Source organism: Protopterus annectens, chromosome 3.part1 (genome assembly GCF_019279795.1).
Source record: "Protopterus annectens isolate FY-2018-M chromosome 3.part1, PAN1.0, whole genome shotgun sequence".
NCBI classification, from domain to species: domain Eukaryota; kingdom Metazoa; phylum Chordata; order Ceratodontiformes; family Protopteridae; genus Protopterus; species Protopterus annectens.
The window spans coordinates 766,398,008-766,423,003 of NC_056732.1; the positions used below are offsets into that span (position 1 = coordinate 766,398,008).

Genomic DNA, 24,996 nt, shown 5'->3' on the forward strand with positions numbered 1-24,996 from the left:
TTCAGGCTGTCCAGATTCAGATGACGCACCTCCGAAGGATGTGGAATTAGATCCTGAATGGGATCTAGGATCCAAGGCGGAGCCAGAAGGTGAGACCAAAGGAAAGGAAACCATACCTGGCGAGGCCAGAAGGGGGCAATGAGGATCACTTAGCTCCCCAGTCGACAAGCTTTCTGGAGAAACCTTGGAATGAGAGGTACTGGTGGGTAAGCATACAGAAGACCGGGAGGCCAAGCATGAACTAGAGCACCTCTGGGGGACTCCCCCGGCAGGGGGTACAGAGCGAAAAACTTGCTGCACTTTGCTTTGGAAGGTGATGCAAAGAGATCGCAGCAAGGTTGACCCCACTCGCTGAAGATCTGTTCTGCTACTGACAGATTCAGAGACCACTCGTAAGGTATCAGAATGGTCCGACTTAGCCTGTTGTCCGTTAGGATGCTGGACCATCCCAGAATGTGCATTGCGATAAGAAAGCAACCAGAGGAGATCGCCCATTCCCACACTCTCATGGCCTCGCGACAATGGGGATAAGATCTGGTCCCTCCCTGTTTGTTGATATACAAGACCACTGACATGTTTTCTGATTGAATAGTAATCGTCCCCAGAGGAAGAAAGGCATGAAAGGCCTGCAACACTAGAAGGACCACCCTTATCTCTAGGATATTTATGTGCAAGCTGGTCTCTATGGGGCACCACAGGCCTTGAACTGTCCTGCCTGAACAATGCTCCCACACCCGAGTTGGGAGGCATCCATGGTCACTGTGGCTTGGGCCGGGGCTGGAACAAAAGGTCATCCCTCCAAAATTTCCAGAGAGCACATCCACCACATGAGGGATGACCAACAGACTCGACTGAGTTGAATTGGGAATGTCAGTGGCAGTTCCAAGAGGGACCATTGTACAGCTAGAGTCCACTGTAGAATTCTCATGTGTAACCGAGCACATGGGAGAAGAGTTATGGTCGCCGCCATCGAGCCTAAGGCCCTCTCAACACTGATTCCGCCATTGGGAGATGAGAGTGGTAGATCAGGGAGACAGGCATCCTCAGGTTTTGAACTCTCTCTGAGGTCAGGGAGATTTTGCACTGAAGAGTATCTATCCTGGCACCAATGTAGTCTATCACCTGTACAGGATCTAGGAGAGATTTGGATGCACTGATTGTGATCTGCAAATGCAGGGCAAAAGTCAGAAAATAATCCCTGGGTTGGGAAAGTAGATGCCTGGTGGGAGCAGTGAGGAAACAATTGTCCAGGTACGGATAGACCTGAATCCCCTGAAGCCTCAGCTGAGCCGCTACCACCGCCATCACTTTGGTAAACACCCTGGGGGCTGTGGTGAGACCAAAGGGTAGGGCTCAAAATTGGTAATGATTGACTCCTAGCCGGAAGTGGAGGGACCTCCTGGAGCTTCTGTGCATTTTTATGTGATAGTAAGCATCCTGGAGGTCTAATGAGCACATCCAGTCACTCTTTTGCAGGTACAGCATGATGGACTGTAATGTAACCATCCAGAACTACTCTTTGGCAACTGACAGGTTCAGGGTAGAGAGGTGCAGAATGGGTCTTAAGTACCCCGTTTTCTTTGGCACCAAAAAGAAATTGAAGGAGAAGTTCGATCTGGACTGATCTGGGGGGACGATTTCGATGGCTCGTTTTTCTAGCAGCTTGGAAATTTCCTGTGCTGCTGCCTCCCTTTGCGTGGGTGGTACGTCCGGGAGGTGTCTGGCAGATTTGGGGGAACCCCCAAAGGGGATAGAATATCATCTAGATATGATATGAAGCACCCAGCGGTCTGTTGTTATGGACTCCCATGCCGCTAGGTGCAAGGAGAATCGTCCCCCGACTACCTCCAAAGTAGAGCAGTCGAGCAAACCCTCAGGGTTGCTGCCCGGGTCTGTCCGAGAAAGGTTCTCGAGATCCAAAGTCCTTGGACCCCCTCTGCCTCTAGACCGGCGTCCATTCTGTCCCCCTCTGCTTCTGGGGGAAGAAGAGCCCTGAGTGTCCTGGGAATACTGTGGCTTCCGAAACCACATCTTTTTTGCCCTTTCTGATTCTGGGAAAATGACCTTTGAGGGTTAGAGAAGTGGATCCCGATGGCAGACAGTGTCTTCCCGTCCTTCTCACTCTGGACTAATGTCTCCTTGATGGTCTTACCAAAGAGTGTAGAGCCGTCATAAGAGGCATTGGCAAAGGACGCCTTGAAAGGTTCTGAAAACTGACATAACTTGAGCCAGGAGTTGCACCTAATGGACATGCCAGACCCAGCAGCCCTAGCCGCTCCTTCCATAGCATGTGAGAGGAGTCATATGAACGTATTAAGATACTGCTTTTAAAGTGTCCATCCTTGCGGAGAACGAAGCCTTGCCCTCCTGCAACATGGACTTGGGGGGAGACTCCTCCAGCTCCTTTACCAGGTAGCATTGGAGTCTGGTGACATGGGCCAGGTAGTTCAGTGCCCTAATCGAAAAGATAGCTGAAGCATAAACTCGCTTCCCTAGGCGGTCCATCATCCGCGGCTCTCGGTCAGGAGGATGGACCGAGGAACTCTCCTGAGTAAGTTCCTTCTTAGTGGCTGCTGCTACCACCATGGCATCTACAGGGGAGCCCTTATTCCATGTTGGTCCGTCTATGGGGGGGGCTTAAGATCTTATACAATCTTTTTGGAATAGGTTCCATGGTGTCCGGTTCCTTCCATACCTGCGAGGTGACCAGATCCACCAAAGGATATGCGGGGGGGGGGGGGCACTCAGGAAGTAGATGGGCCCATGCCAAAAGCCTCCAGGAACACGGACTCATCAGAAAAAGGTTTGGGGGCAGATCAACCTCCCCGTTGGTACAGGATTTCCCCATTGGTACAGGATTTCCATGATGTCTCCAAAGGAGACATCCTCGGGAGGTGACCTAGGGGAACCTTCTCCATCATCCAAGTTTGTGTCCTTGGTGAGGGATTTGGGGGTGTCCAAGTGCCTCCTCTTGCACGTATGCTTGCGAGGTATCTCTCTGGTTGGGCACTCCGGTGGGAGCTCGCAAGCCACTTGTTCCTCGAGGGGGAACCATCTGGGGCTCTTCGAGCACAGGCTGTCCCTCTGGTAAAACAATGGGGACCGTAGACAAAGCGGAGGGGGTCTGGGTAGAGTCTGAGGGGACAGTCAGGGGTCTCGATCCATGGAGAGGACCCGTTCTACCATGTGGAAAGCAGAAGGAGAGCAAACCTCCTGAGATACTAATAAAGAGGCTGGTCTTCCCGGGTCCGACGAGAGAATCGTAGCTGGGGCCGGGGTGGATGGAGCTCCAAGGGAGGGAACCTGACCCGACAAAGTTGGAGCCGAAGGAAAAGGTTCCACTCCCTCGGATCCAACACCCAAGCTCCAGCTCAGAGAGCGGCTCGGATCCAAGATGATCAGATTTGAAACGCTCCAGGCAGCTGTCGGCGATGAGGAAGCACGTACTGTCAGTGCCGACCTCCTGAACAAAGCCAACCTTGGATCCGAACACTCCGAATCCGAAGGTCGGATCAGAAAAGGAGATATAGGTTGGAAAAAGGAAGCGAGCTCCCTCCCTCTTGAGGGAGGGGGGAGCTGGCAAGACCCCCATCTGGATCTGAGTATGAATGAATCTCCTCATCATTTTATCCAGATCAATGTCTGACAAGGACTGGGTGGATTGCGACGAGGCCACGGACTCCGACCTGGCGGGTTGGGGCGAGGCTCAACAGGCTGAACCTGCCTCCTCCAGCTCCGGGGAGAACCTCGGAGATCAAAGCCGAGGGGACTCACGGATCTGTGGCGTCTTTGTAGGTGAAGTGAGGACCGGAGACCTCTTTCTCTTTTCCCTCACCTTTGACTCTCTCTCCCTCTCTCTACTCCTTTTCTGCTCCTCTACCACAGGCTTTGGTACAGGAGGTCGGGTCCCAGCTTGAGAGGGAGGAGAATCCAGGGGAGAAAAGAAAGGAGAGGTGGCCATAGCAGCCGCAGTGACTGAAGCTGCAGGTGAGGAAACAGATTCTGAAGGGGGAAGAAGGCCTTTGAGGGCCAACTTGGCCTTCCTATCTTTAATGGTGCGGGGGTTGAAGCCCGCACATATGATGCAGCCCACACTCAGATGGGCAACGTCCAAGCACAAAACATACAGAGTCTGGCCATCTGCAGGGCATAATTTATGGCCACACTCTGTGCAACGCTTGAAAACAAGAAGTTATGTACTCACCATAACGTTCGATGTATGTAGTCCATCTCGCCTCACATTCTTACCTGTGGGTTCGGAGCCTAATGTTGGCTCCGACTCGGCCATACTTTAGCTCGAAGTCTTTCTATTGGCTGGGCTAAGATGGTATCCCATGCTGCAATGCTCTCTATCCCCAGATCTAGTTTGCTGCGAACACCAGCACTCACTCTCCATGCCTAACAACACCTAAGGAAGAAAGAACAAACCAAGAATGAAGGGAATTCTGAAACCAGGCCAAACCTCCAGATCCTCCAGGACAGGGGTAGCTGGGGGGGTAAGTAAGAATGTGAGGAGAGATAGACTACATACATCGAATGTTATGGTGAGTACATAACTTCTTGATGTTATGTAGTCCAATCTCACCTACATTCTTACCCGTGGGACAGCATCTCCAGCACCTAAATCCTGGGAGGCTCAGTGGAAAATACTCCTGAGCACTGTGGAACCAAAGGAAGATCTGCCTGTAGATACCACATCTAACTTATAATGAGTAACAAAGGTGTGAGGAGATGCCCAAGTAGCCACAGCACAAATATCATCCATAGACAATCTGGCCTGAAAAGCTGTAGATGTAGATGCACACCGGGAAGAGTGAGCCTTCACTCGGAACAGTAAATCTCTCCCCCCAGAAGTATAAATGAAAGAAATACAACTGGAAATCCACCTGGGCAACGTGACTTTGGAAACGGGAGACCCAATTCTGTTTTCTGAAAATGAAACAAACAACTGATCAGATTTTCTGAGGTCCTTCATTCTGTGCAAATAAAATCGTAATTGTCTGTACACATCCAACTGATGAAATTTGAATTCTGCCTTGTTCGAGAACTGAGGAAAAACACTGGTAATTCAATGGATTGGTTAAGGTTACTAACTGATGCTACTTTGGGAAGAAAGGAAGGATTCGGTCTGAGAAAAACCCTGTCCTTATGAAAAATCAAATAAGGTGGTTTGACTGATAAAGCTTGAATCTCTGAAACACGTCTGGCTGACGTGATGGCTACCAAAAAGACAGTCTTCCAAGTTAAGAATTTTAAATCACAAGTGGCTGCAGGCTCAAAGGGGGGTGAAGTAAGACCCTGTAGAACAAAGTTTAAGTCCCAAGGCATAACAGGTTCAGCGACAGGAGGACGAAGCAACAAAGTGCCCTTCAGGAAAGCCTTACAGAGTCTATGTGCCATTAGACTAGGTTAGTCTGCGACATGAAAGGTAGAAATCGCCGCCAACTGGACTTTAATGGTTGCAGCAGCTGATCCCTGGTTGAAAAGCAGAGAAAGGAACTCCAATACTGACGAGATTGGAGCTGTGTAAGGGTCAATCTTTTTGGCATGTGCCCGGATGGAAAATCTCTTCCATTTGCTGTAATAAATCTTCCTGGTCGAAGGCTTATGAGAGGAAAATAGAATATGAACCACCTCCGGTGAAAAATGGTGAAGCCTAACTAATGATGGAAGTGGAGTAGCCAAGCTGTCAACCGGAGGGTCCGAAGAGAGGGATGGAGCTGCCCTGACATGTGAGACAGTAAGTCTGGTTGTGAGTCCATAATCCAAGGAGCATCCATGAGATAGGGATGGAGAAAGGGGAACCAAATTTGATGAGGCCAGTGTGGAGCAATTAGAATCATTTTGCTTCCCAAGGATTGCGCTTTCTGAATAACCTTTGACAGCAAAGGAACCAGAGGGAAGGCATATAGTAGACCGGAGGGCCAATCATGGACTAGAGCATCCCTGGGTGACTCCCCCTGTGGGGGACGGGGTAAAGGTGAAGTAACTGCTGCATTTGGCATTGAGGGGGCTGGCAAAAAGGTCGCAGCAAGGCTGACCTCATCTGCGGAAAATCTGCTCCGCAACTTGACAGTTCAGGGACCACTTGTTAGGCATCAGAATAGCTCTGCTTAGCCTGTCTGCGATCACATTGGACTTCCCCAGAATGTGCGTTGCTACCAGCAAACGTTGGGAAGACACTGCCCACTGCCACACTCACATGGCCTCTCTGCAAATGGGGTACGACTTGGTTCCTCCCTGTTTGTTCAGATACCATACCATCGACATATTGTCTGAGTAGATAGCAATAGTCCCGAGAGGAAGAAAGCTCTGAAGTGCTTGCAATGCTAGTAGCACTGCTCTCATCTCCAGGACATTGATATGCAGATGCATCTCGTGCTCTTGCCACATGCCTTGGACTGTCCTGCCTTGATAATGCCCCCCCACCCCATCTGGGAGGCATCCGTGGTCACCGTGGCAACCGGAGGCGAAGAAAAGAAGGGCATTCCCACACTGAGGTTGTCGGTGTGAAGCCACCAACTGAGATCCTGTTTGCACCTGTCTGTGAGTAGAATAGGGTGAGAAAGTGGAAGAGGTTGAAGAGACCACTGGGCGAAGAGTAGCCACTGAAGGAGCCTCATATGTAACCTTGCCAGGAGGACTAACATAATCGTAGCAGCCATCGTCCCCAACAACTGGAGGACCAATCTTGCCTTCACTCTTCTCAGTGGGAGCAAGGCGTAAACCTGTTGTTGTAGGACTCTGATTCTTTCCTGTGGCAGAAACATCCACATGAGGACGGTGTCTAATTCGGCGCCTATAAATGAGACACGCTGCGAGGGCAACAAGGCAGATTTTTCCCAGTTCAAGGTGATGCCCAACTGTTGACATAGGTTGATAGTAGCGTCTCTGGTCTGAAGTAGCTGATGCCTGGTGGTGGCAGTGAGGAGCCAGTCGTCCAGGTATGGAAACACTTGGAATCCCTGACGTCTCAAGTGAGCATTCACCACTGTCATGCATTTGGTAAACACACTGGGGGTTGTGATGAGACCAAAGGGCAGGGCTCAAAAAGTACAGTTTTGTACCTACCATAAATGTAGATGTTCGAAGATCCACATTGCTGCAGTCCTTACATATGGGGTAGTCCGCTGTCCTCGGTCGGCCCGAATACCAAAGTATTAGGCTGACGTCGGTCAAGGCGCTTAAAACTGACATCAGGACGTCAGGGTACAAAAGCGCATGACCGACGTCATATCCTCAGTCTTTTCTTGCCCCAGATGTCAGAAGGCCCTAAAAAGAAAGGGCAAAGCCAAAAAACAGCAAAAAACAACCAACCACCCCTACACTAATCATATTTACAATATTTACAACCCACACCACACAACCACCTCTAACTACAGAGGGGAAGGAGGGAGGTATTGGACTGCAGCAATGTGGATCTTGAACATCTACATTTATGGTAGGTACAAAACTGTACTATGTTCTTCATCTCACATTGCTGCAGTCCTTACATATGGGTAGAATCCCAAAGCAGAGGTAAGGGAGGATGGCAAAACTATAAAGCATTAGGAGCTGCCAAAATGCCCTGTAAAATTGCAGTGGCAAATCCAGCCCTAGATTTAGAGTAAAGTGGAAGGTGGTAATGCTTAGAGAAAGTATGCACTGAACTCCAAGTAGCTGCCTCCAAAATATCCTTAGTAGCCACCCCTTAAAAAGCTGTAGAAGTGGCAGTAGCCCTAGTGGAATGAGGCCTAATCCCAGATGGAATCTCCTTACCATGATGGGAATAACAGAAAGCAATACAAAAACCAATCCACTTAGAAATAGTTTGTTTTGAAACAGGTTTGCCCTGAGAACACAAAGCAAATGAAACAAACAACTGCTGAGACTGCCTGAACCCTTTTGTTCTGTTCAAATAATATCGCAACTGTCTGTGTATATCCAAAGTGTGCAAAATCTTCTCCCCTTTATTTTGGGGGTTTGCATAAAAAGTAGGCAAATGAATCGTTTGGTTTAAAGCCACACTAGAAACCACTTTAGGCATAAAGGAAGGGTTAGTATGCAAAGACACCCTATCCTTGTGGAAAATTAAGAAAGGCTCAACCGCCATAAGGGCCTGTAATTCAGAAACCCTTCTCGCAGATGTAATGGCCAACAAAAAAGCAGTCTTCCATGATAAATATTTCAACTCGGCAGTTGCTGCAGGCTCAAAAGGTTGTAGAGTGAGTTTCTCCAACACAAAATTGAGATCCCAAGCAGGAGTAGGAGCTCTACGTGGGGGTCTTATATTCTTTGCCCCTCTAAGGAATTGCTTAAACAAAGGATGAGAAAATAATGGTGGGTCACAGTCATAGTGAGCAGAAATTGCTGCAGCATGAACCTTTATAGAGGACAAGGACAAACCTTTGTCCAATAACTCAGTAAGGTATTGAAGAGCAACACTTAAGTTAGGTTTAGAAACATCAAAGTCCTTTGCTGTACTCCAAATTAAAAATCTCCTCCATTTATCTGCGTAAACTTTCCTTGTACTAGGCCTTCTGGCCTCCAAAATAACATTCAAAACTTGTTGTGGAAGCTGAGACCCTTCTGGGTTTAAAACAGAATATGCCAGGCTGTTAGATGTAGAGAGTGAAGTTTGACATTGAGTAAATGACTGTTCTCCTGAGACAGCAGGTGTGGAATCGAAGGCAAAGGCCATGGAGGCTCCCGTACCAGACTTCTCAGTAATGGGTACCAGTGCTGTCGAGGCCAATCCGGAGCTATTAAAATCATGGTTGGCTTGTCCTGTCTGACCTTCAGGAGCACCTTTGGGAGGAGAGGCAGTGGTGGAAAGGCATACACGTGAAGATTGCTCCAATTGAATGAGAGAGCATCCACTTTCCAAGCTGTGGGATGAAACCTTTTCGTGCAAAACTTTGGCAGCTGGTAATTTAGTGGAGAAGCGAACAGATCTATGTCTGGAGTTCCCCATAACACTGTCAATTTTTGAAATACATGAGGATCCAATTTCCACTCGTGGGGATCCATAATTTGTCTGCTCAACACATCTGCTAAGGAGTTCTGTGCTCCTGGCAGAAACCTTGCCTGAAGATTTAGCTGCAAACTGAGAGCAGTCTCCCACAAAATCATTGCTTGTCTGCATAGAGGATATGAATGTGTCCCCCTTGCTTGTTGATGTACCACATGACAGTTGTGTTGTCTGTTTGAATCAACACCTGCCCTGGAAGAAGTAAATCCTTGAAAGCTATCAATGCAAATTGGACTGCTAACATCTCCTTCAAGTTGATATGTAAATGTTGAAGTCTGGCAGGCCACGTGTCTTGTACCCATTTTCCATTTAGATGAGCTCCCCAAGCTTTGTCTGAGGCATCTGTCGTTAGAATCTGACTCGCCTCTGGTCGGGTCACAGAGAGTCCCTTGTTTAGGTGACATTCCTGAGCCCACCACAAAAATTCCTTTTGAATGCAAGGTATTATCTGAATGACAGTGTCCAAATCTTGGCAGTGTTGCGTCCACACATTTTTGAGATACCATTGTAGCTTCCTCATATGCAGTTTGGCATTGGGAAGTACCAGAATACAAGATGCCATGAACCCCAAGGCTTGAAGGACTGTCCTTGCAGTCAGCCTGGACTGACGAGACAATTGATGGAAATAAAGAGAAAGATTCTTTTGTTTGTCCGGGGTCAAAAAGGCCATCTGGGCTGCTGTATTCAGTCTCACACCCAGAAAGCACATGTCCTGAGAGGGTACTAGACTGGACTTTATTTCGTTCACAGAATACCCTAGGCATCTTAACACTGCCATCACATACTGTAGATGATGAAGAAGTTCGTCCCTTCCTTGAGCCAGAATCAGGCAATCGTCCAAATAAGGATAGATTTGTATTCCTCTTAGCCTGAAGAAAGCTACCACTGGAGCCAGAACCTTCGTGAACACTCTGGGCGCAGTAGATAAGCCAAAGGGCAATGCAGAGAACTGATAATGAAAAGTCCCAGCCCGAAAACACAGATACTTCCTGCAACTGGGCCTGATAGGAACATGAAGATAAGCCTCCTTGAGATCCAGAGTCACCATCCAGTGATCTTTGCCCAGCAGAGGTAAAAGCTGCTGTAACGTCAACATTTTGAACTTGGGAATGTCCAGATATGTGTTGAGGATAGATAAGTCCAAAATGGGTCTCCATGTGTCCCCTTTCTTTGGTACTAGAAACAGGCGAGAATAAAATCCTAGGCCCACTTCTGGCAGAGGGACCGGTTGTATAGCTCCTATTTGAAGTAGAAGAGAAATTTGGTTGTGAGCTTCTAGTCTTTGCTGAGGAGGAACGTCTGGCATGCCTTTGAAAGGAGGCAAGGTATGGAAATAAAACTTGTAACCTCGGTGTATGATATCCAGTACCCACTTGTCTTGGGTAATTAAAATCCAATTTTCCTTGAAAAGTGCCAACCTTCCTCCCAAAGGTGCCGCCAGGCAAGAGGGATCTGGCAGCTGAAAAAGTAGGTCATTGGGCCTGTTTACGAAAGGACTGGCCCCTACCCTCACTCGAAGATTGTGCAGGTGAACTCCCAGTTCTATGTCTGAAGGAACTCTGTGCTCTGCCCCTACCACGTCTAGATCTACCCCTAGACTGAGAATCATAAGAAGGATACGTCCACCCCTTAGCCGGCCAATTCCTACTAAACTTTGGAGGCTGAACTTGCAAAAAATCCTTAACAGTCTGCATAGATTTAGCCTTGTCCTCCATTTTCTTCAAGACTGATTCCACAGGTGGACCAAACAACACTTCAGACTGCAAAGGAGCATCCAAAATCCTTGTTTTAACATGGTCAGAAAAATTCTGATCCTTCAGCCAGGCGTGCCTGCGAAGAACTGAACCAGTGGCAGCCACCCTAGACGAGGCCTGCACAGCATCAAAACCACATTGTAAAGAATGCTTACCAACCTGCTCAGAGACATGCACCAAATCTTGTAATTCTTTACACTCAATGCCTTCTGCCAGAGCATCCACCTTAGATTTCAATTGAGAAAGAAGAAAGTTTTGATATTTCAACATATGAAACTGGCAATTCAAAGCCCTCATTGCTAAAGTAGAAGAAGTATAGACCTTCTTTCCCCATCTATCCAAAGCTCTGGCCTCTTTATCTAGAGGAACCGGATTTTTTACAACAGAGGCCTTGACACCCTTGGGTCCCTGACTAATAGTTTCTGGGTCCGCCCTAGGACTCTTATAAAGATATTTATGAGCCTCAGGCACCCTGTAATACCTATCTGGTTTAACAGACGCAGGAGGCAGAGAATCAGGATTAAGCGAAGCCTCTGAAAACACATCCTGCACAACATCCAGAACAGGTGGAATAGCTAAGGGCCTATGTTGAGGTAAAAGCAAAAATTCCCTAAGCCTTTTCCGAGAATCAGAGAAGTCTTGACCTTCCCACTTAAAATGCTCCCTCATAGAGTGAAGTGTCTCTGAAAAAGAAAAATCCTCTGGAGGAGAAGCAGAAGGAGTGGAATCTTCTGCATCAGAATCAGAATAAGGAGAGTACTCCTGTAAGTCTTCAGCCGAAGACTCTGAAACATCTGAAGCCTGTTCAAAACTTCCCAACTCAGGCTCCACCCTAGGCCTCTTATCAGGAGGGGGCAAAGAACCTCTAAACAGAGTAATCAAATCTTCTGCCATTTTAAGCATGTGCTTCTTAGGCACAGACCCTGCTGAACTAGGAGTGACACCAACAGATGCTAAACCTGGCCTGCCCCTGGGAGAAGCCTTGGAAACAGAAGGAGAGGGCCTAACCACCCTGGGAAGAGAGGGGAGTACAGTAACCTGAGAAGCCCCCTCAGCCTGCCCTGCCTCAAGAGAGGCCACATCCTGCAAAATTAAAGTCTCCCCCTGAGACTCTAAAGAAGTCTCCGTCGGACCCACCGGTTCCACTGAAGCCTCTAAAGAACCGGCGTCCGGAACGGACGACTCATCTTGCCTGGGTTTAACTGTTTTGTCTTTGCGCTTCTTCGTGGAAGCGGGCGCCGGAGAATCCGACGGCATATTATAATTGCACCGCTTGCCGAAGACCAGCCTAGCACAATCTAACCTTCGCTTAATAGTGCGCTTATTGAACCTAGCACAAAAGCGACACCCGACTACGTCGTGCTCAGGCCCCAAACAAGGAATGCACAAAGAATGATAATCCCTATGCGGTATCTGTTTCCCACAAGAAATACAATTATTCACTTTTTCTGACATCCGGTACAATACTGAGGCAAGAAAAAACCAAAATAAACCCCAACGGGGTACTTAGCCAACTTGGATTCGGTCTGAAACTCCGAACTCGAAAAATTTCAGAACGCCGAACGGCACTTGCAACGCTGCTTCTGCATCGGACCATGCGGCAAAAAAGACTGAGGATATGACGTCGGTCATGCGCTTTTGTACCCTGACGTCCTGATGTCAGTTTTAAGCGCCTTGACCGACGTCAGCCTAATACTTTGGTATTCGGGCCGACCGAGGACAGCGGACTACCCCATATGTAAGGACTGCAGCAATGTGAGATGAAGAACATCTGAAAGTGACTGGCTCCCAGCCGGAAGCGTAGGTGACTTTTGAATGCCCTGTCCATCTTTATGTGATAGTAAGCATCCTTGAGGTCGATGGAGTACATCCACATTTCTTTTCCCAACAATGGGAGAATAGATTGCAACGTGACCATTCGGAACTTGGACTTCTGCATATGGGTGTTCAATCGGCTGAGATGCAAAATGGGCCTCAGGTCCTCTGTCCTTTTCGGCACCAAAAAGAATCTGGAGTAAGTCCCTAATCTGATCTGGTCTGAAGGGACATGTTGGATGGCTCCTTTTTCTAGCAGCTTTGAAACTTCTGAAGCTGCGGAATCCCTTTGAATGGGTGGAACATCCGGGATTTTCTTGACTGGAGGGGGAGTTGACGAGAAGGGAATGATGTATCCTCCGGAAATTATTCGTAGAACCCATTGGTCCTGGGTGATATCTTGTCAGGCTTCCGGGTATAGTGAGATTCGACCCTGACTGGCTCCGGAAATGCACAGTCGGGCCTCCCATCAGGAGCGGTGGTAGGGAGAACCACGAAAGAAATCGCGGTCTCCCGAGTTGCGAGGGCCTCCTCTGCCCCTAGGGCGGCATCTACTTGAATAACCATCCCCTTCCCTGCCTCTGGAGGGGGGCCCACCTTGTGCATCAGGAAAAAACCTCTGTGATTTCTTGAACCACACCTTTCCACCCCTATGGGCCTTGGGATAAAGCCTAGAGGGAAGGGAAAAATGGACTCCTACGGCAGACAGAGTTTTTCCCTCTTGCTCGCACCTAGTGAGAGTGTCTTTCACCTTGGTTCCGAACAAAGAGGAACCATCAAACGGGGCGTCGGTGAATGCAGACCTGAAGGTCCCCACGAAATGACAAAGGCACATTCAGCCCTGTCTCCTAAGAGTGACTCCTGAACTTGCTGCCCTACTCGCTCCCTCGGCTGCGTGAGAGATCAGCCTCATGGAGGAGTTCTCAATAGAGTTGAGGGTAGATCTCTGAGCGTTGACCTTCTGAGCCACCACTTCAGAAACATTACCCGTTAGAGTATCTCCAATCTCCTTTAGGAGATCGCTCTGGAACCATGTAAAGTGTGATAAGTAATTCAGTGACCGCAAAGTAAAGGCCGCTGAAGAAAATGAACACTTCCCATACCGGTCCATAGTCCTATATTCCTTGTTAGGGGGATGGACGGTAGAAGAAGTCTCAGCTAATTCCTTCTTGGTGGCCACTGCCACCACCATGGCATCCACAGGGACTCCCTTGGATAGAAATTCCTTATCAGGAGGAGCAGATAAAAATTTATTGGGTCTCCTGGGGACTGGTTCTTCAGAGTCAGGGGTTTCCCACACCCTTCGACAAATTAAATCCAGAAGCTCGTCGAAGGGTGGAGACACCCAGGAGGCGGAGGGCTGAGCACCAAAGGCCTTCAGGAACACAGACTCCTCTTTGGCGGGGGCTTTGGATGGCCAGTCACCTCTCTGCTTCAAAATCTTTAGGATGTCTGAGAAAGAAACATCCTCAGAGAATGACTTAGGGGACCCCTCTGACTCCTTGAGGTTGGTGTCTGACGTGAGAGACTTATCTTGGGAATCTATGTGCTTCCTCTTGCACGTTTTCTTTCTGGGTGGCTCCTCAGGCAAAAACTCTGAGAGGCCCTCAGAAATATGGGGACCACTCGTGGGGGGTACCCTGAGGCCTTGGGGCTCCACTGTCAAGAGATAGAGGGCAATCAGAGACCTGCACCGGTGCTGTTGGGGACAGAGTGAGCGAACCGTATGATGCCGCTGACAACCAGGCCAGTGCACTCCGCATGGCCTCGAAAGCTGGTCCTCTTGGGTCTGAAGATCGACCAGCCTCTGAAGCCGAGACAGGAGTCAGGCTTCCCCGCGCAGAAGCACCGAGAGGGAGACTAGGAGCCGAGAGATGTCCCAAAGCCCCTCCCTCAGGTCTGACCGAGGAATCGTGAGTCCTGAACCCCGTGGACGGCGCCGACGGGTTGGTGCTGACGTCGGAACCGATAAGCCAGGAGGGGCTGTCAGAACCAACCTAGGGACATCACACGAAGCTGAGCACTCCGGCTCCGAAAGCTGAGATGCGATCGGAGGAGGAAGTATCGATGTAGGTAGAGAGACCGGCTCCGGAGCCGACTGGGTCACAGCCGAAAACAATTTTGCCAGTACCGGTGACTGAAGAAGTTTCTGCACCACTCTATCGACGTCCACATCCGATAAGGTCCTGGAGGATTTGGAGGATAGGGAAGGAGATCGAGACCTCCTCTCTGAAGGAGTCCTGTGAGGAGGAGATACCGGCCTAATGCTAGGCGACCGGCTCCAAACAGGCTCCAAAAAATTGGAGCCGAAGCAGGTTCCATAACCACTGACACTTCCTGCGGCCCCAAGGACAATGGAGCGGAGGATGTCATAGAAGATTTTGCTGTTTTCTCCGGTGGCTCCGATGATACTGATGGAGCTGGGGATCACTTTTAAGCCTTGGAAGATTTAGCTTTTGATGGAGAAGACTTAAAGCTGGAAGCACTCTCCAAACCCTCCTCGAAGGAGGGTTTCAGAAGTCCCTGCAAAATCAATTTGTTCTTCCTTTCCTGAAGAACATGCAGGCTAAAAGCATGACAAAAACTACATGATTCCTGGAGGTGAATCGCTTCCAGACAGTACACACGAACAGAGTGTCCATCAGTGATGGACATCTTATAACTACACTTGGTGCACTTCTTAAAGCCCGATGGCTTATGCTCCTTAGTATCTTTAGACATAGTTACCACAAACACCGAGTAACTAACTCAAGAACTAGACCAACGGTCAAACAGCCACAAGTGTGGGAATAGGACAAACAAACAGTACACTACAAAGACCTCTAACTAAAACTGTCCTAGACACAAGTACAAGGGGGAGGACTAATTCCCGTAATTTAAATGGTTTTAGCCCAAGGGAAAAAGTTAGCACACAAGGAAAGCAAAGGGACAGACTAGGTCTTCTAACTGAAACAGGCCTAGCCCATTGGAAACAGCTAGTGGGATACCACAAGAACACGCTATAAGAAAAAACAACTTTTCCACAACACAGTTCACGAAACACACACAAATAGCTATGAAAATAGCTTTTTTATTTTTTTTGCAAAAACTTCTCTTCTATAAGGAAGAAAAGGTACTTAGCCACAGCCAAGAGCGAGACCACGTCCGAGCTACATGAGTGGCAAATGAGATCTGGGGATAGAGAGCAGTGCAGCATGGGATACCATCTTAGCCCAGCCAACAGAAAGACTTTGAGCTAAAGTATGGACGAGTCGGAGCTGACATTGGGCTCCAAACCCACCAGTAAGAATGTAGGCGAGATTGGACTACATAACATCAAACCTTTCAGCCATACTGCCTGAGTAGAAAGAGCACTTGAGAAAAAAAGGCAGTTTCTTTCTAACTGGCACACTCACACCCACTCACCACACTCGTACACAAAAAACATTGAGGGGGGAGGGGAAGCTACAATCTACACAACAGTACAAAAGTACAGTTGTGTACACTTACCATAAATGCAGATGTTCGAGTGTATTCACTGTTGTAGTCATCACACTTTTGTTATCTGCCTGCAGGTAGCCCTCAGTCGACCCGAATACCAGAGTCTTGGGATTTCTGCACCGGATGCTGTCGCCTCTTCCATGACGTCAGGACATCAGGGGTATAAAACATGCAGCCGACACCATTACATCAGTTTTTCTTGCCCCACATGTCAGGAGCCCCCAAAATAGGAAGCAATTACATAGTGTGGAACACCTCCAGTAAAAAGTAAATATCATAGCCATAAGATATGGCCAAAAAGAGGATAGGTAGAAAGTCTAGAAAAGTCAGGGGGATGGAGGGAGGGTAACCAGGACTGCAACAGTGAATACACTCGAACATCTACATTTATGGTAAGTGTACACAACTGTACTACGTTCTTCGTGTTTCACTGTTGCAGTCATCAGACTTGGGTTGATTCCCAAAGCTGAGTAAGGGTGGAGGCAGTCAAGACGTATTAGGGCTGACTAGCAGACCTTGTAGGACTGCTGTGGCAAATCCAGATCTGAATTTAGAAAGGACAGGTAAGTGGCAATGCTTGGTGAAGGTGTGTACATAACTCCAGGTTGCAGCTTCCGGGATGTCCATGGTAGGGACTCCCCTGAGAAATGCTGTGGAAGTTGAGGTAGCCCTAGTGGAGTGAGTTCTGATCCCCTGTGGGATAGGTTATTCCATGGTGTTTGTAGCAGAAATGGATGCAGTGTGCCATCCATTTGGAAATGGTTTGGTTTGAAATGGCCTTGCCCTCTGCCCCTGTAGGAAATCTGACTAGCAGTTGGTCAGATTTTCTGAAAGGCTTAGTCCTGTCAAGGTAGAACCTGAGCTGTCTGTGCACATCCAAGGAGTGCAGGATCCTCTTCCCTTTATTCTGGGGTTAGGGAAAAAGGTTGGTAAATGGATGGATTGGTTTAAGGCCAAACTTGATACCACCTTGGACATAAATGATGGATGTCCTGATGGAGAACCTATCAGCCTGGAAAATAATGAAGGGTTCCACAGCCATTACTGCCTGTAGCTCAGACACTCTTCTTGCTGAAGGTGATGGCTAGAAGTAAGGCTGTTTTCTAAGAGAGGAATTTTAACTCTGCTGTAGCAGCAGGTTCAAAAGAGGAAGCGTGAGCTTCTCTAGTACAAAGAAAAGGTCCCAAGCAGGGGTGGGAGCTCTCCTCAGGGGTCTTAAATTGTTAGCAGGAACTGTTTGATCAGAGGGTGAGAAAAGGGAGGTGGCTCCTTATTGTAATGAGCTGAGATGGCTGAGGCATGAATCTTAATTGATGAGAAGGAAAGGCCTTTGTGGAGCAGCTCTGCCGGGTAATCTAGAATCTGAGGTAAGGAGGGCACGGCTATGCCCTTTCCTAGAGACTGGCTCCAAGAACATATCTTTTCCACTTTTCTGAATAGGATTTCCTAGTACTAGGCCTTCTGGCCTCAAGGATGACGTCCAGCACCTGTTAGATGAGGGTTGCTGGTGTTGTGTCCAGAGAAGAAGCCATGCTGCAAGGTTCAGTGTTTGCAGTTGAGGATGCAAAATCTGTCCCTCCTGCTGGGACAGCAGGAAGGGGGTCTGATGTAGGTGCCAGGGTGGCACTGCTGTCAGACTGAGTAGGAGTGGGTACCAGTGCTGGCGTGGCCAATCTGGTGCAATAAAGATTATCCTTGGTCTGTCCTGCTTGATCCTGAGTAGTACTTTTGAGAGAAGGGGCAGAGGGGGTAAGGCATAAATTGAGAGATTTTCCCATGTAAAGGATAAGGCATCCACTCGCCATGCTTGGCTGTGGGCATTTCTGGTGCAAAGTTTGCTCAATTGATGGTTTTGGGGGGAGGCAAAGAGGTCCACCTCTGGTATCCCCAGCTGTTGATTAGAAGTTTGAATGAGTTTGGTTCCAGTTTCCACTCATGTGGGTCCAGTAGCTTTCTGCTTAATTCATCTGCCAGTGTATTTTGTTTACCTGTCTGGAACTGAGCTCGCAGGTGCACTTGGTTGCTCAAGGCTGTGTTCCACAGGACCATGGCTAACCTGCAGAGTGGGTAGGAATGAGTTCCACCCTGCTTGTTTATGTACCACATAACTGTGGTGTTGTCTGCCTTTATCAAAAGATGTCCTGGAAGGAAAAGGTATTTGAAGGCTGTCAGAGCATTCTGTACAGCTAACATTTCTTTTTTGATTGATATGCAGGTGAATTTGCCCTGGGCTCCATTTGACTTGAATACATTTGCCTGCCATGTGAGCCCCCCATGCATAGTCTGATGCACCTGTTGACAGGATTTGGGGAATGAGGGGTTGAGTGAAAGGAAGTCCCTTGTTGTGGTTGCAAGTCTCTGCCCACCAAAGGAACTCTGCCCTTAGACAAGGAATGATAGGAATCAGTGTTTCCAAGTCCTGAGAGTGTTCACACCAGAGACCTTTTAAGTACCATTGAAGTTTCCTCATATGCAGTCTTGCATATGGTATTAGTAGAATGCATGAAGCCATGAACCCTAGGGCTTGCAGTATTTTTCTTACAGATAGCTGGGTCTTGGAGGCCATTAGTTTGAAGTAGTTTGTCAAATGAACCTGCTTTTCTGGAGTAAGGAATACCATCTGGGAAGTTGTGTGCAAGCATGCTCCCAGGAATACAATCTTTTGGCTGGGCACCAGAAGTGATTTATTTTCGTTGATGGTATACCCCAGAGAAGTTAGACGTCTCTTTACAAATGCCAGGTGCAGAAGTAGCAATTCCTGAATCAGGCAATCGTCCAAGTATGGGTAAATTTGAATATTTCTCTGTCTGCAGTAAGCAATGGCTGGAGCCAGGCACCTTGTGAATACCCTGAGCACAGTAGATAAGCCAAAGGGAAGTGCACAGAGCCTGCCCTGAAACATAGATATTTCCTGCAAGATTCCCTTGTGGGGATGTGCAGATAAGCTTCTTTTAAGTCTAGGGTGACTAACCAGGAGTCCTTGGCTAGCATAGGAAGCAGCTGTTGTAGTGTAAGCACCTTGAATTTTGGGACCACCCGGAGGTGTTAAGAATGGACAGATCCAGGACAGGGCGCCATGAGCTCTCTTTTGTGGGCACCAGGAACAGTCTGGAAAAGAAACCCTGTCCCCTTTTCTCTATTGGAACAGGTAGAATAACCCTGATACTGAGAAGAGAAAGTACTTGCTTTTGAGCCTCTGCCCACTGGACTGGAGGAAGGTCTGGCATCCTGCTTGGGGTTGGCAGTGAGTGGAAGTAGAATCTGTATCTCTGGGATACAATGCTTAGGAACCATTGGTCCTGGGTAATGGACATCCCATTTTTTAGCATGCAGGGCGAGTTTTCCTCCTAGGGGTGCAAGTACTTGGGTATGGCTGGGAAGAACGATAGAAAAGTCATTGTGAACTTTTTCCATAAGGGGGTGGCTTACCACTCCCAGTTTTAGAGGTGGAAGCACTCCATTCCTTAGATCTCTGCATACCCTGAGACTGTAGTCTTGGTGGTCTGTTGCTCCTGGGTTTGGACTGAGAAGGCCTGGGAGGGACTGGAAAGGACCAGATTTTAGAAGATCAATGCCTACTGAGCCTAGGTGGCTGTAACTGTAAGAAATCTGCAACAGTTTGCATAGATTTAGCTTCTTCTGCTTTTGTACGAAACAAGTGTTCCTGGTTTAATGGAGCATCTAGCAATTTTGCTTTGACATGGTCTGGCAAGACTTGTTCCTTCAGCCAAGCATGCCTTCTCAGTACAGACCCAGTGACAGCAGCCCTGCAAGATGCTTCTAAGGCATCAAATCCACCCTGCAAAGTATGTTTACTAACTTGGTTTGCAAAATGCATTAACTCTTGCAACTCTTTATTCTCTGCACAATCTGGAAGCAACAACATTTTCTGTTTAATTAGTTCCATGATATGCTGCTGATACCTCAAAATGTGAAACTGGCAATTTAAAGCCCTTATGGCAAGAGTTGCAGAGGTGTATACCTTCTTACCCCATCTGTCTAAAGCTCTAGAATCCCTGTCCGAAGGGGTAGGGTTTTTGGCTGTAGTGGCCTTAATACCTTTAGGTCCCTGGGAAATGGTCTCTGCATCTGCAGTGGGATTCTTAAAGAGAAATTTGTGTGAGTCAGGTACTTTGCAGTAGCTGTCAGGCTTTTTAGGAGCTGGTGGTAAAGAATCAGGAGTAAGACCGGACTCCATGAAGACATCTACAATATCCAGGACAGGGGGTATAGCTAGAGGCCTGTGCTGAGGCAAGTCTAAAAATTCTCTGAGTCTCTTTTTGGACTGTGGATAGTCCTGGCATTCCCAGCGGAAATGCTCCCTTAAGGTATGCAAGGTTTCACCAAAAGTAAAGTTCTTTGGAGGGGAGGCAGAGGGAATGGAATCCTCTACATCTGAATCCTCATAGGTAGATAAGGGAATGTCTTGGTAATCAGAGGGATCAGAGTCATCGGACTCATGGGCTGTAGAATCAGAAGGAAAATCAATCCTTTGTCTTATAGAGGGGGAAGGCTGGCTTCCCCTAATTAAAGTTATAAGGTCTTCAGCCATTCTAGTATTTGTTTTCGTGGCATGGGAGCTTGAGTATGTGCTTTGGTCGTCGGTTTTCTAGGCGTAGTGTGAACTCTGGGCCTAAGAAAGTTGGTAGTTTTAGTCAAAAAATATGTCGGTTTAATATGAACATCGGACAGTTGGAATACACCCTCAGAAGCTGGTGCCTGCACAGCAGCTCCAGACCCATCCAAGGTAGAGACATCCGCAGGTTCCATAGTCAAAGAAGCAACTCGCGGCACACTGGACTCCGAATGGGTCTCAGCAGAGGCCTGCGAATCTGCAGAAGTGGGTATCAGGGGCTGTGAAGGCGCCTCACTGAGTACCGGCCTATGCAGTCTCTCCCTGTCTTTATCCTTACGTTTTTTTGGAAGATCAGTAGTTGGATGGCTTATCGAAGCCATTTCAGAATACGGAGAACGAGCGCAAAAGAATTTAGTGACAAAGATAGCCCAATGACGAATAGTTTGGGCGTTAAACAAGGAAACCGACAGTGAGGAACATCGTGGTCTGGGCCTAAACAGGTTACGCAGTAAGAATGAAAATCTCTGTGAGGTATTTGCTTTCCACAGACAAGACAATTGTTAACTTTTTCTGACATTGGTTAGAGCAAGAAAAAAGGATCCCCAACGGGGTACTTAGCTTTAGAAGACTTCAAGCTTGAAACTCGAAAAAATGAAAATTTCAGGTCGCAGCCGAATGGCACTTGTGAACTGCTTCTGCTTTGGGCTCCCGCACAGCAGGAAAAGCTGATGTAAATGCGTCAGCTGCATGTTTTATATCCCTGACATCATGGAAGAGGCGACAGCATCCGACGCAGAAATCCCAAGACTCAGGTATTCGGGCCGACTGAGGGCTACCTACAGGCAGATAACCCAAGTGTGATGACTGCAACAGTGAAACACGAAGAACATCTACTCTAACTATCCTAAAACTCTAACTCAATGCACCAAATGAAGGGAGGAGAAAGGGGACCTATACTAACACTAACTAGCAACAGTCTGTAGAAAAAAGATACTCACAAAGGTTTTACCCACTTGACTAAGTTGAAGCTCAAGAGAAACGATGTAAAAGCTATTTGCGGCAAACGAGATCTGGGGATGGAAGGCAGTGGAGGTGTATTATGGGTAAGGGGAGGAGTTTGGAGCTCGGAGCTGATACTAGTAAAATTTGCTGGCTTGGATCCGATACAGATGTGTAACACAACAGGTTGACAACCAAATGAAGTAAACTACTTCAGATCAATACTGGAGATGAGCAGTTCAAATTCAGATCAGGATACAGCACAATCCAGTTTTTGCAGTGATACAGAGAGTGGGAAAGATGCTGGAGATAAGGAAACAGTACAAATGGGCATTCCTAGACTTGGAAAATGAATATGATAAGATCTCAAGAAAGCTGATTTGGGCAGTCCTGTAATGGTCTGAAGTCCTGCAATCATTGGTAGAATTAGTGGGGAATAAACAACACAATGACACAAGATGAACAGTGTTTGCACTCACAAAGGGGGATTATTAGTATGAGTCTGTGTGCATCAGGGTTCAACTCTGAAACCATTACTGTTTATACTGGTATGGACTACATTAGCAAATAGATTGGAGGGGACAGATAAACAAAGCTGCACTGTGCAGATAACGTCTCATTAGAAGCAGACTCTGAGCAAGAACTTAAGCAAATGAAAAACAGAATAGGATGGAAAACAGAAGACACGCATGAAAAAAAAATTAAGAATGGACAAGATGGATGTCATGGCATCAAGTGGAAAAGAAAAACAGAATAACTTGAAAACTGTGATAGAAGGGAAAACAGTCAAGCAGATTAACTTCTTCAAGTATCTGGGAGAGGTGGTTGGGGAGAAGGGAAGACTGAATGAGGAGGTGCTACAAGCCAACTGGTACAATGTTTCTGGGTTTTTGTTGTGACAGAAGAATGGACAAAAAGCTGAAAAGTAAGGGGTACAAGCAGTGGTGTGAGCAGTGCTGCTATATGGCTCACAAACTTGATGTAGAAGCAATTGATAAATCTTGAGGTGATGGGGATGAAGTGCCTGAGACAGATGGTATAGATAAAATGAGGACAAAAGAGAAGGCACATTTTAGTCCCAGTTGCTGAGAAGTTCAATAGAAGAGGTTGCAGTGGTTCAGTCATGTGCAAGGAAGCAGAAGACAACTGGGTGAAAAAAAATGGGAGAGACAGGTAGAAGGCAAAACGAAATAAGGAAATAAGGCTTCTAGTCAAGAGATGTAGATATGTATAAGAAAACCTGTGACAGGCATGATTGTTGAAGGAAGTAATATCCTGACTACATGATGAAAAAATGGAATAAAGGAGGGATGATGATAATGATAATAATACCTTATGTCATTCCATATTCTAAGAATTACATTTTGCCAGGTATATCTTTCCAAACGAAAGTACGAAATAAATACTCAACTTTTCATACTTTCATACATCAGACACTACAGCAAACAGAAATGAACTAGATTTTTTTTAAAGATGTGTCACTATTGCTTACCTCCTCAGAAGCAACTTCATAGCCATCTGGGTTCATTGAGGGCAGAAGATGTATCCTAGTGGAGTTGATAAGGTTTTGGATCCTTTCATTCCCTAGACGATACTCTGAACACAAATACTGTGCAAGGTAGATGAGCAATTCTCTTCCCAGAACTTCATTTCCATGAATGTTGGCAATGTATTTAAACTCTGGCTCAACTAGCAACACATGAAAAAAAGACAAGACAACATACATAACTTACTCTGCCTGTCATGTGAGACAACATTATTTCCTTATGAAGCATAAGGGGCTAAAAACAGTAGTGTCAAAACAATGCAACAGTTAATATGGAGTACGTACCAACATTTCTAGACGTTAAGTTGACACTTCAGGCTTAAGTGAACATAAGAGAACTTGCAAGGAAGAAAATAAAAATGGAAAGGATAAGACGGACAGAAAATAAAAAAAATGGAGAGTTAAAATAGTAAGACAATGAGATGGCAATGAGAAGGTAGAGAACAATATGCAGAGTAAAAAGGAGAACAGAATGTGTTGAGTAGTCAATAGTGTATGAAGGCTAAAGTGTGACATAACATGAAAAACAAAAAACGTTGAAATCACACACTTCATATTTTTGAATATATATATATATATATATATATATATATATATATATATATATATATATACCATCAGTCCTACTCCCACAAAGAAACAAAGAAGATGCACTTTGTGCTAATGGTACAGAGAATTTAATTCCTTACTACAACTCTGGCAAACTATGTCCAATTAAGGAGTCACGTCAGACAGACAGACCGGTGAGACCACAAATGAAAAGCTGTCTTAGTCATCTTGGATAGGCAGAAAAACTGCTCTCTCCTCTGCAAGTTCCACCCTGGAAGTATGGTTGGTGATCACCTCACTGGGGGTTCTACGGTATGCTACACGTGCATGAGGCAGTGCACACATTAGTGACAGTAGATGCACTGTACAAATGAAGGCCTTACAATTGTGTATTGCATGTGCTACTCATGTAAGGATAGAGGTATAGACACATACAAAACATTCTGGCTTCCAGTGTGCACAGTGAAAACGGCAGTTTCTGCTAGTAACAGTGACAAATCGTTAGCAGTATAACACATGGAGTGCAAAGCTAGAATAATACACAGATCCATCCATCCACACCCCTTTTCCCATTTTTACACATAGGGTCAGGGTATCATTTCAACAGTGACAATGAACTACAGCCAAAATTCACACTGCCAGTTGGCTAGCCCTGCCACAGCTGTTCTTCCATACCACACACTTGCACAAGCACTCATATCTATGGCCAATTTAGAATGCCCAATCCACCTACTGCATGTCTTTGGAATGTGGAAGGACTCCGGAGTACCCAGAGGAAACCCACATAAACACAATATTATGAAAAGGTATCCTAGTGTATAACACACTGCATGCTTTGTGTACGCATTACTTATTCACTGTGGTAACTGGATAATTCAATAGTAAGCACAGTCTTTTACAGAGTGGGCCAAGGAAAGCTCTGATATGTAACATGACATGGACTACATACACTTATTAACCAAACTAAGCAACACTACAAAGTTAGCATAAATAGTGTATACAGCTAACAGAAATATATCTTTTTTTTAACCCATGCACCTGACAGTCATTAACATTTTTCCCCAAGAGGAGCTAGTACTACAGTGGGTAATACTGCCTCTCTTCCCAAGGATGGATGAGCTTGCATAAGCCAACCATGTCATCCCTCCCTCCATCTCCTGCTCCTTAAGTATCTGAGTTGCCAGTTAATCCTGGGTTATATGGGTCACAGAAAGGGTTTTATCCCACCGCACCATGGAGCTATACAAGCAATAGAAATGAACTCCTT

At 46.8% G+C, this 24,996-nt stretch overlaps 1 protein-coding gene across 1 annotated transcript in view; it reads right to left on the reverse strand.

Annotated features, from left to right (window-relative positions):
* Nucleotides 1-24,996, reverse strand: part of CPZ (carboxypeptidase Z) — a 1,352,173-nt gene that overhangs the window by 462,486 nt on the left and 864,691 nt on the right. The window contains exon 5 of the mRNA XM_044067099.1: nucleotides 23,127-23,323. Within this exon, the coding sequence (XP_043923034.1) occupies nucleotides 23,127-23,323 (197 nt within the window). The remainder of the gene's footprint in view (nucleotides 1-23,126; nucleotides 23,324-24,996) is intronic.